The following is a 12356-nucleotide window of genomic DNA, read 5'->3' on the forward strand; positions in this document are numbered from 1 at the left end:
GTACGCGCGAGAGAGAGAGGGAGAGCAAGCGAGCTCAACCTCTTGGCCTGGGGTTGACTTCTGGACCCATGTCGTCCAGCATGCAGTGCTCCCCACAGATCCAAAAATTTTGCCTCGGGAGAAATTGCAGCACTAATTTCTACTTCCCTGCTGTCAAATTTCTGGACCTATGGGGGGCCCTTTGGATAGCTTGGCCCTGCCCCTTAAATTGGACACCTGGGGATGGGGCAGCATGAGGCCCAATCCAGGCACACAGAGACCAGCCACACCACTCATCCAGCCCAGAGGAGCAAAAGGTTGAGTGCCACTGGTGTTATATGTGGTACTCTAGTTCCTTGATGCCTGATCCAACTCACTTGGAAATTCCCTCTCTGCATTGGATCAGATGCTTTGCTATAGCAGTCCTCATTAATTTTTGTTGTCAGTGTGTTTTGAGGGGATAGCCAGCATTTTGGATGGTAGCTCCTCATTAGAAAGGCTATACATAAGGACACCGCACCCTTATGGAAACAGAATTTTCTATGCCTCTCTATTAGACAAAAGAGAAAGGCGTAGGAGCTAAGAACTTTAAAAAAGTAAGATGTGTAATTGCCAGTCCTGAGTAGAATGGGAGCTTCCCAGACTTGCAGAGCATTTTTTTGGGGTATTAAATAGCAAGGCATGGCACTGATTGTATAAAAGATTTTCTCTCTCTTGCTTATTTCATCAGTGGATAGAATAAAAAAACCCCTCTAAAAATAGTTTGGCACAATAGGAACTGTAGTCCTGTTCTAAACGACCCCCCCCTTCCCCTCCCCCGATCTGCTAGCTGTAATGACCCTGCAAACACTAAATGGCATTTGAGTGCATTAAGCAGCAAACTCTCTGGTGACATAGCAATTACGGCTCTGAAATAGATTTGGTGCGTCACGGAAGATAAGGGTTTTGAAAGTTTCTGTTGTGATTATAGCTTGTAACTCCAACAAATAACAGGCTTCAAAATAAGAGGCTGCCAACAGAGCCATTGTGGCTTTGCCTCAGTGATGGCACGTAAATTGCTATTAATGTCCTAAGTGTACTTGAATATGCCAGTCTCCAGGCTGCAGAGTTGGCTCAGTGTCTCTCTTTACACGGCCTGTCATTGTCGGGCTGATAATCTGTGGTAATTGCTGCCTCTTGCAGTGGTCAGAAATGTGTAAGAGTGTCTACTGTATCTTCTGGGAAGCAGTAAACAATGTGCTGCTCTGGCTGTGTGCACACGCGTGTGTATTATATGTATACACCACGGCAGCGGGTGTCTGGGTAAAATCTGTTCTTGTGTGTCTGTCTGTAGAGGTATATGCATTGTGTGTATATAATAGGAATACAGTAATCTTTATACAGTCTGCATATGCATGTAGATATGCTTATGCATGTGCAGGTGTGCGTGTATGTGTGCACCCATCCACACCCAGTGTGGCTGTGAGTGTGTAAAATGGTGTGTGTGTGTGTACGTGCGCACATCTCTATGTATAAAGAAGGTAGGTATGGGCATCTCTTATAGGCTGAGTATGAGTATTTAAAATAGAGACTGAGCTTAACAGCCCATTAGGCCAGTGGGGCTTAAGGCAGCCTGAGTTTCTGGAGCCAAAGGTACAGAGGAGTGGGGTGCGGCTAGCAGCACATCTGGCTGCATTGTACAGTCCAAATGACTAGGGTACCCATTTATAGCAGGGGTGGCTGTCAGCTCAAGTTCAGAACCAGACTTGAATTGACACCTCTGGAATTGCATGAGATGCCTTAACTGCTCTGTCGCCTCCTCCCTTGAGTATGTGTGCCTGTATAACTGTCTATCTAGTCTGTCTGAGTGTGGTTGGCCATATCATTTGTATACATACTGTGAATCTATGTACAGCCTGCCTGTGTGTGTGTATATGAGAGAGAGTCCCCCTTCCCCACAAAGGCATTTTCTCATTGCCATGACTAATAGCAGTAACAGAGCTAGTGTGTATTTCACTCTTGTGGAGTCCTGCCCTTCTGGAGGCTTCAGTGAGTAATGCTTGTCCTGCATTTTGTGGCTGTGTGTCCTTTCTTCCCATTGCTGTTATTTCTTGCCAGCCTTGCCATTGGAGGAGTGATTTAGGTTGGTGAAGCATGCCCAGCTTACCCGCCCCTGCCTAGGGCAGCGGTGGTAACAGCATATGGCCCACCTGCAGATGACGTGCGCTTGGTGCTGACATCAGCCACTTTGTAGCACCCTGGCGTATTTCTGGGTTGCAAATGAAACAGTCTTCCAGTACCAGGTTAGGTTAGGCTGTCACAGCCAGTGATGGATTCTGTGCGTCAGCGAAGCACTACAGAGGTAAGGTGCAGAGGAAGAGAGGAGAGAGAGAGAGATGGCTCAGGCATGTCTAAAACAGGACAGCGGCTGCCGCCAAGTCAGGTGCAGGCAGGAGTTTGGAAGGATTAATGAGCATAGCACTGAATCAATGTCAGAGCGAGGTAAGGATTCTGGGTGCAGCATCTGGTCCTCTCCAAAGGGGACAAGCAGCTAAGGAAGAGTGGCAGCAGCCAAGGAGTGGGTAGTAACCTTCCATTCCCCTTCCCTCATACTGTACTTGGAGAGGCCAACCCTATATCCCCTCCCCACTTCAAACAGCCAAAAAAATTTGGCTTTGCTAGAAAAGCACCGCATTTTTATTCACTGCCTCCCATTTGCATCTGCTGACTGTTCAGGCAGATGAGTGCTCCAGCTTGCAGCCTGGGATACGGCTAGGAGAGTGAGAGCCCCATTTGACGCTGCCTCCCTGAACAGCCGGCAGGGCTGTAGGGTAAGTTGCAAGCACAGCATCTCTAGGGCTGCTGACATAAGAAGTAGAAAGATGGGGCTTCCAGAGCCTACTTGGAATTTGTGGTCAAACCCACAGAAAAATAGTTTTGGTTTGCTTTGTCTCCCTTTGTAAAGAGTGCAAATTAGGGGCAGAATCATTGAGAGAGAATAAATCCCAAAGCCCTGGAGGTCACTTATTGAGATTGTAATTGCACTTTAAGATAAACAGCACTGGGAGGTGATTTGTTTGCTCTTTTTATCCTATTTAATAACAACCTGCTGTAAAGGAAAGAAGGGAAGCATGCCCTGGGGTTTGTGGTGGCAATAAGGGAAGCCAGCTAACATCCCAAGTTCTGCAGCAAGTTTGTGTCCCTCTGAGTGGGCAGACTTTGCCTGAAGACATGCTCACAGAAAGCTCAAGGCCAGTTCAGCTGCTGGGGTCCTTTTCCTAGATCTGTTTTTAAATGGGAAGGGATGTACTAAGAACCCTCAGCCTGGCTGCATTCAGAGAGGTTCCCTGGGGAGGCAGTGTTTGAGTTTTTTCCTCCAAGTTTCCATTTGTGCTCTGCCCCCATAGGAGAGGCCAGTACCTAATGTTGAGTGTGTATTCACATTATGACCTGGTAGCCTAGGCAGCGCTTGTAATAGGTGCCAAATAGCTGAGTGTCCTAACTGACTGTAAAAGAAGCAGAAGCAGGGGCAGGGCTCTACTGCTTGGCTGTAGCAGCATGGCCTGGCTCTCACAGAGACCAAATGCTGGTTTCCTGTCTTTGTTCTGTGTTTGCAACTAACAGAACGGATCTAGGAGGGGAGCATCTAGGTGGTACAGTAATATAAATAAATGGTAATAATAGCAGAGCCAAGGCACAAACATCTCACCCAATGCTGGGCGTGAGCTGCGTGTCTAATTTTTAGTACTGTAGACCTGTCCCATATGCTTGGGGTAGAACCGTTTTTTTAATTTTTTAATTCTTACCAAAAAGTTCAAACTGTTTTCAGGTTTGGGCTGCAGGTTTTGGCTTTAATTTTGGGGTGTCCTCTCTCTTGTACGTTAATCTGCATGGGCACAAAATAGGCATGTCTCCTCTAACCAAAATGGTAGCACCTATATAAAGAATTACTGCGGCTCTTGAAAAAGGGACCACACCAGGCAAATTTGCGCAACTTGTGATGAGCAAAGCCAGTGGTGGAATTTGCATTCGTCTGCAAGAAGGCTGCCCCGTGGGGCAGAAGGAACCCTAGGCCTAATCTGCATCTTTAGGTGCATTATGTACCTTCAAAAAATCCTGCCTGGCACCCCTAGCAATGCTTAAGTCGATGGCAACAGTGGTGTGCATGGAGCATGGCAGGAGCCAGCTGAGGATGGGGTGGGTGAGCTCAAGAGGGTGAACATTTATATCTAATGTTTGGTATCATGCAACTGATAAGCTGTCTTTGTTTCCCCCCAGGCTAATGGAGGTTGGCAAGATGCTACTACCCCCTCATCAGTGACCTCCCCCACAGAAGGCCCTGGCAGCGTTCACTCTGATACCTCCAACTGATCTCCCAGCAAATTGCATCCCTGGCTGACCCCAGTCCCCTTCAGGGGCAGGGGTGGGAGGGGAGGGGTTCTCTCCTAATGCTGAAGCAGTCAGACTGGAGGTGGAACCAATCAGCAAACACAATAAGAGTCTCCTTCTCTTCTCTTCGTCGGGATGCTTTTTCAGCCAATCTGGACACTTCTTTATACTCTCTTCCCTTTATTTTCTGGGTAGAAGCCACCCCTCCCCTGCCACCACCACCATCCCCTTCCCAAATCCTCCCACTGAAGGATATTTTCAACAGGTAGAAGAATTTAAAGAGGAAAAAAAATAACAAAACAACAACAACAACAAAAAGTATTTGTACATTTTCACTGGTTTTCCGAGGAGCCAAAATTTACCTCACTCTTTTACTAAAAGGCAACCACCTCCTTCAGTTTCTCTTGTGCTCACACCTACCTCTTAGCAGGAGTATGCCACACATCAGCCCTTCCTTCTGATGCTTCTTCGCCACTCTTCTGTTTCTGGAAATAGTTAGCAGAATGCTTTCCTGTTCCAGAGCCATCCCGAAACCTCGGTGAGTTGCCTCCAAGGGCATTTCCACTTACAGGGTGGATAAATGTTTTCCCAGTGCCGCAGGGCATGTAGGAAAAGGGAGCGAAAGTCTTGTGCTTGATATTCTGCTCACTTTCAAAAGGTACCACGAGGTTGTCTTTACAAACAGATTTAAATATAAAATCCCATCGCTTGCCTCTGCCAGTGTGCTTTGAATCAGACCCCAAACATACGAGGCATCCAACTCGGCAAGTTGGCATGCCATTCATGTGGCTTTATAACAAAAATAACCTTACCTGCCAACATCCTTGGCATCATGGCACTGCTAAGAAGGGAAAAGCAGAAAGAGGTGGCTGAGAGATTATGGGCACCTATAGTGAAAACATTTAGCACTTACATAATGTGTTACATGATCAAAGTGCTGTCCAAATTTTAACTCAAAATTGATGGGGATCCAGCAGGTGTGCACAGCACTTATCATGTCTGTCAGGGATTCTTCTTAGTTTTGAGAGTGATACCCTGAGTTTAAACAACAATGGGAGAGATTGGGTCTTATCTTGGACAGAAGGAAAGGACCCGGCCACCTGCGATGGGGTTAAGTGGGCATTAAGGCATACATTCCACAGTTGCAATGGGATATATATGCAGGCACAGCATACCCCCCTACAAGGGGCTCGTTTAGCACAGTGTGAACGCTCAGGCATCAGTATTCTTTATAATTATGTTAACAAGCAGTGATGACTGGGAATAGGGAGAGAAAGGCTTCTTCTTTCTGCACTTTGGCCCTGTTATCATGAATGATGTTGAGAGGAGAAGATGACACCCCAAAGATAGGTGTGTATGTAGTAAATATATGAAATTAATGGACTGGATGCCATTGGTAGCTTTAAACAGAATGGATCTATTTTGGTCTGGAGCAAAACCCCATAAAATGCATTTGGGTTTTTTTGCTTCTGGAGTTTTTTTTACATTTATATGTTGATATCAGTGTTTTTATCCCTTCATCAACCTGAGATGAGTCATTAAAAGTATTGTAATAAATCATAGGACCTTCCACCCTAGTCAGTTGACCTCCTGGATTTCTGTTGTGTTGCCAGAAACAACATGACTCACAACACCGGTTGCCATTCAGCATTTGGGCAGCCTTCAGGAGGAGGGGCTGCAGAGAGGAGCAGACAGGCTTCCTCCCTGGCAGAAAGGAGGCAGGCTCTGCTACCTGTGTACAAGTACAACAGAGAGGTGTAAAAGCAACACTTAGGTGAAAGAGGTAGGAGAGCAGTTTAGGTAAGTTCTCCAAGTAAGGAGGCAGACAGGCGACTGATGGGTATCACTGAGAGTGCTGCTTGTGTGATGGGGTCAGCTGCATGATTCCTCTCACTTTTAAAGGGAAAACAGCTGTGAAAATAAGCCCCATGTGGGTTTGCTCTACTGGCTCTCGGGAACAGCTCACAAACTTAAGCAAGTGCATGAGTGTTTGCAGGATTAGTCAAGGCCTAAGCCTTAAGAAGCTCAAAGAATATGTGCGCGCGCATGTGTTATGCATATGGATCACATGGGACAAAGTGTAGAACCATTCAGTTGGATCTGTAACCTACCTCTGCTGGTAGTTTTGTCTACCGTTTAACTATTAGAATAAGATTAGTACTGAACAGCTTTAAGTTTCCACCACTGAAAATAAAGCATCTTTCAGAAAAAAATTAAAATTGGCCCTGAAAAAAAACACAAAGTGGCTGGAGGCCTAGGCTTACCGAAGTGGCAAGTCCATGGCTTTGATGGACTATGGCTGTGCAGAGTTGCAATCAGGAACACTCTTCTCTTGAACTGGGTGCAGTGGGGGGGTCTTGACTTTCCAGTGGGACGTGCAATACTTTCTAGCAGCACTAGCACTGGAAGATTCTGTGGCCTCCACTTTCTGAGGTCTCCACTTGGCAAATTGAGAGCTTTTTTTAAATTAAAGGGTTAGTTTAGATGGATTATGAACCTCTAGATTATAAAGTCTATAGCTTTCTAAAATATTGGTGGCTACATTCCCCTGCCAAATCCAAAATATGAGTGATTTTGGTTTCTTTGCATTTTCTTAGCCAGTCTGCCAGCTCTGATGCTATGACACTTAGATCTGTAGAGGGAGAGGGATATTAAAAATGGTCCCAATTAAGAACCCTCATGTGAACTTTTTTATTCACAGTAGAGAGAAGTTAGTCCCAAAAGAAGTCTGGTTGCTTGCAGTTGGCTTATACATGCCAGTGACTAATTACCAGAAGTAGTAAAAGTGCTCACCAGCTAACCCTAAATATACCAAACTTGTCTAGAACATTCCAGATGTAAAGTTTTGGTAACCCCGCCTTGCTACACACAATACAGAGTAGGGCAGTGCATGGTACAGGTTTCTTAGCAGCTGCTTGGGGGGTGACCTGAATATAACACATGACTTTGGTTGGTACAAGTAATATGTCTTTCTGTACTGAAGATGATAAAATATTTAGAGCAGACCACCCAATCATACATTGTATTGGCCTCGGCACTAGATGATTCACATCCACATATACACATTACATGTATGTGTGCACATGTGCATGTGCACACACATACCAGTGTTTGCAAGACTGGGTGAGGGTAGAGTAGGAAAATGGAATAAAGCCCCCTTCTGAATGTGAAATGACAGTCTGATCCTTGGGCCATAGCTGATGCTTTGTGTTCATCTGAGATGAAGCTGAAGTAGGAACATGAAAATGCTAGGAGGGAAGAGGATTTTTACTTCCCAAGGGGACCATCATCTAATGCCACCCCTTTTACCTACAGTACTCTTTTTTTTCTGCCTTCTCCCCACGCTTCAAACTGCACTTCCCCCAATAACCAGTGCCTCGTCCATTATGGCATCCTGACTCTTCATTAGCTATATATAGGCTACATCTTGGTCTATGGCCTTAAAGCACTCAAACCACATGAGTAGTCCTTTGGAAGGCAATGATTCCTGTTGTCATAAAAAGGAGTACTGAAGTGCTTAAAGTTAAGCAGGTGCTTAAGTATTTCTCTGGATCAGAGTTTGTGATCCCAATCCTGAAACTGGCCACACAGAGGTGGACCTCAGTGCCTGCATGGAGCCCCACTGATGTCAAGAGTCTTCCCTGTAGACACTCCCTACACCCCCTAGAACCAGTTGTATTGGGGGCGGGAGTCGCGAAGTTTATCTGACAAGTAGGTGCAATGGTGTGCAATGGTACCTCTTGAAAATGAATAACGTGATGTGAGATTAAAGCTACACAAAGCAGCAGGCACTAGTATCACTCCCTGTTTCACCTGAGAACTGAGCTGGATGCCACCTCCATAGCAGCAGAGACCAGTTCTTGGAGCACCTAGATGGAGCTGCATTTATCCACCCTGCAATTACTTACCTATCTCTTGCTGTCTTCCTCCCCCATTCTCCACGGCATGGTATTGACTCCTTTATGGTACTTAATAAGTCTCATTTTTGGTTTCCTGTTTTGTTCCCTTTACATCTTTTGTTGTTGTTGCTGACTGGTTGGTTGCCTTTTTTCACAGACTTCGCGTTTTTTTTTAGTTTTTCTTTTTTCTGCCCAGAAAAACCTGACTTCGATACCAAAAAAACATAACAAAACAAAATGAAAAAAACAACAAAAAAACAAACAAAAAACTGCAGAAACTCAAAAAAAATAAAAATTAAAAAAAGAACAAAAAAACTCAACGATTCTTTCAGCTTTATTAACATTTTCCATTGTTTCTTGCGATTTGTGTCTCGTTCTTTGTAGTATTGATGATAACGAACATTTGATAATGAATGTTCTTGTATATTCAGATAAAGGAAAAAAAAACCAAAAAAGCAGTCTGAATTTAATAGTGTTTATAATAAAAAAAAAATAAAAAAGACCCTCATAGCACGCAAAATTGAACAGGGAGGAATTTCCTTTCTTGTTCTTTCTGTGGCAAAAAGCGCTTCATTCCTGTATAGTTTATAACACCAAACTACCTACATTCATCACCTTTTTTTCTTTTTTCCCATTTTTTTAATTTTCTTGCATTTGTGAATTAGTTCAAGAATGCTAGAAAAGTGTAGTTGTGCACACTCATTTCCTCTTACACAATGTTTAAAAAGTGACAGTAATTCATTTTGTAAAACTTTAAAAAAATGGTTGGAATAGTGAGCATAATAGGTACATTCTAACACTTTATGTTTATTAACGTTGAGACCCAGAAATTACTCCTTTGTTCGGCGTTTCCTTTTTTTTTCGGGGGCTTTTATGATAATGATGATGATTATTTTTTAAATTGTCCAAGACAATGGCCTTGCAACTTCCCGTTCCTCCACTTTTAGTATGTATTCAGACGTGATGTGAAAAGTTGAATTTGCAAAAATCACTTTTTCATTTATTTTTGTTTTATTTGTGGGACTGATTCTGCTTTTAAGCCAACAAACTATCCCCTAGGAAATTGGAAGGCTGCTCTTCTTACCCTCAGGTTCTAAATGCTGTGGCCTGATGGACCACCTCAGAAAAGGGACAAACACATGCATGATCAAGGCCCAGCTGTAGCCTCAATTCAGCAAAGCCACCCCTATTCAGCAGAGCTAAATGCATGCTTGTGGCCTGCTGAAGTCGATTCAGAATCTAGCTAAAGTTCAGCCTGTGCTAAAGTCTCCATGGGAGTTGGGTACCTAACTTCCTTAGCTTCACTGAAAAAAAATCCAAAGCTAAATGCTTTGCTGAATAGGGACAGACTTAAATACATGTTTGAGTTCCTTCCTGAATCAGGGCTTATCTGAAATTCATATAGGCCATGAAAACTCTTTCTATTACTGGCGGTAAATTCCTCCCTTGAGTTTTGAGCATCATTAAATGTTAAAGATTTCTTTTCATCCTCATGATTGAGCCCAGTGTCTCTCCAAACCAGTATTTTCATAGACACTCCTCACCTTTTCTCTCGTTGAGGCCAATGAAAGACTTCAGTGACTGCAGCAATTTCTGGATACAGAACTAAGACGATTAGTCCAAAATTCTGAGGTTAATAAAGGACTGTTATCATACAATATTGCAGTATCTCAGATCAGTGGATCTTCCCATTCTGATCACTTAGTACAGATGTGCTGCTTCTGCTGTTCCTTATTTTTTGTTTAGTATTAAGTAGCTGTCACTTGATCTACATTTAATTACGACTTCAACCAAAACCTGTTGAAGTCAATGGAAATACTCTTTCACACAATGTATAATTAAATTATCCATTGCTGTAAGTTGTCGGTGAGGCCAAGAACTCAGCAAGAAGAATTGAATGTTCATGTGGATAACAAGGATATCCATATATTCCAAGTCATTAGGCTAAACTGGAGCATTGGAGGGCAGCAAAAACATCATGTTTCTGGTCTCTAACAATTAGGAAACAAGATGGGACTTACATGGGCAACCTCCAAAACTGTCTGTTGTAAGGTTTCATATATCTTCTTGCACTAACCCATCCTGCTGGAGACAGACTTCTGAAGTAGGTAGAGCATGGATTGATGACAGCCCTTCTGAAAGAATTTATCTCCAATAGGCACTGGACCAGGCTCTGGGGCCACACACATTGTCATCAACCCATGAACTGCTCAGGAAGTCTGGAAATAAGTAAGGGTGTCAGAAGAGCTGATCCTAAAAACATGTACACCCTTGTTTAGCTTTCCACCCCTAGGAAGCACCACTGATTTCAATAGTACTCATTCTGTGCATAAATCTAAGTACATACAAAACTGTATCTAGACCCTGAAGCTGTGTTAGGAAGCTACTCATAATTGGAGCAACAAAAGAAAATATAACTGTAAATACCTCTCAAAAATAATACAGTCAAAGGTTCCAGTTCAAGGAAAGATATTTTTCAAAACATTGATTTTGATCACTTTGTTTCTTCTTTTCAAGACCTAAAAATACCCAAAAAACTCTTCACATCACTCTGCTTTAGGTTTCTTTTTTATCTCAAAGCTTCCTGAATTAATTCTGTTTTCATACACCTTTATTATAATTATTATTATTAAAATATAAATCAGACATTGCGGGGTTTTTCTTTCTTTTTTTTTCTTTTTTTGGTTTTCACTTGAAACCCTTTTCTTGTAAAGATATTCCAGTTGTTCTGAGCTACTTTTTCTTTTATCTCTCTCCTCCCCTCTACCCCACCCCTCCCCCTCCAATGGATTCTGAATATAAAAACCTAAAAAGACTCTCTGTTCTGACCTGGTTTTGAAACTTTAAGCTTTTCTGCTTCTGTAAAGAAAAGGCCTATGTCTTTTTGATCCCAACTGAAACTTTTATGTTCTATAATGATACTAACAAGGTGTAGGTTTTACAGTCTCCTGATTTGTACTGGTAATGCATATTCCAAATAAATAGTTTCTTTTGTTGCAAAAAGTATTGTATTTCTTGCAAAAAAAAAAATAGAAAGCTCTCTCCTCTGAACATGCATGCTATTTTATATTTAAAAGCAACAACAACAATAAAATCCCACTAAGAATGGCAGTCTGTAGCTGGAGAGTAAGTAGAAGTGCTGAACCCCTCTACCAGTGCAATGCACCTCAGTCCTGACCAGCAGCTCTCTGACACCATACAGATGGGACTTTCTCATTTGAAAACTCGTTATTTACTAACAGAGCCTCAAAGTCTCCGTCCCTCTGGCAGAACAGTAATGATGGACGTAGTCTTCAGCACACTCAACCCTGGGTCTGTTTGCTCAGTTCCACGGTGACTATGGCCTTCAGCCCCAATTAGCAGCAGGATGTTAATACTTCAAGTACCAAGATCTTACCCAGTCCTGGAGGTCCATACATCTGTTAGTGTACCTTATTATCAAACAGTTTAGTCTAGTAGATAGAGCACAGGACCCAGATGCGCTTCTGACTCTACCACTTGGCAATTGGGTGAGCTTGGGATAATTGCATCCTTCCCTGTTCCTTGGCTTTTCTATCTACAGAATAGGGATACTAATACTTAAGCACTTTTGTAAAGAATTAAGATCAGTCAAAGCCAAGGAGTAGGTGGTGGTGTTACTTGCTGCAGTGGCTGCTCTTTTAACCCTGAGTAGCTACTCCAGATCCTTCTGAATTGTCCTCTCACCTTAGTTCTTCCTCATCTTTGCAGTACCATAAAAGACACATCACTTAGAAAAGCTCCTGAGCTGAATTGGTTGCAATAGCTACACATACTCACAGGTCTCTGGGAAAATGAATTTGAAAGGAAATAAGGTATGAAGGCAGCACTTTTCCAAGGACAACTAATGGCCCATTTTACTCTTTGCCATGACAGATGCTGTTCTCCACCCCCTACAAGATGCCAACAGGTGGTACATATGCACTGATACAGACAGCAGAGATCAAGTGGGTCTGTTAAAGCCCCTACCTCATCGTTCCCAGGCTGGTCATTGTGGGGCAGTTCCATACCATTTATGCTCTGGTTACATGGTCTTGCCTGTCTTTTCATGACCCAAGAAACAGAGAGTTCACTATGTCTTTTAGGAAATGA

The 12356-nt window shown here is 43.2% G+C and overlaps 1 protein-coding gene across 4 annotated transcripts in view; it reads left to right on the forward strand.

Moving 5' to 3' along the window:
* PBX1 (PBX homeobox 1) overlaps positions 1-11249 on the forward strand; it is a 349199-nt gene extending 337950 nt beyond the window's left edge. For 3 of the 4 annotated variants that reach the window (XM_019501884.1, XM_019501886.1, XM_019501885.1), the window contains exon 9: positions 4237-11249. In XM_019501884.1, coding sequence (XP_019357429.1) covers positions 4237-4329 — 93 coding nt within the window. In that variant the 3' untranslated portion in view covers positions 4330-11249. The remainder of the gene's footprint in view (positions 1-4236) is intronic. The other variant, XM_019501887.1, reaches the window with a different exon arrangement.
* Positions 11250-12356: the final 1107 nt, after the last annotated feature.

The sequence above is a fragment of the Gavialis gangeticus genome, unplaced genomic scaffold, assembly GCF_001723915.1.
Source record: "Gavialis gangeticus isolate Ggan-Ray unplaced genomic scaffold, GavGan_comp1, whole genome shotgun sequence".
In the NCBI taxonomy this organism is placed as follows: Eukaryota; Metazoa; Chordata; order Crocodylia; family Gavialidae; genus Gavialis; species Gavialis gangeticus.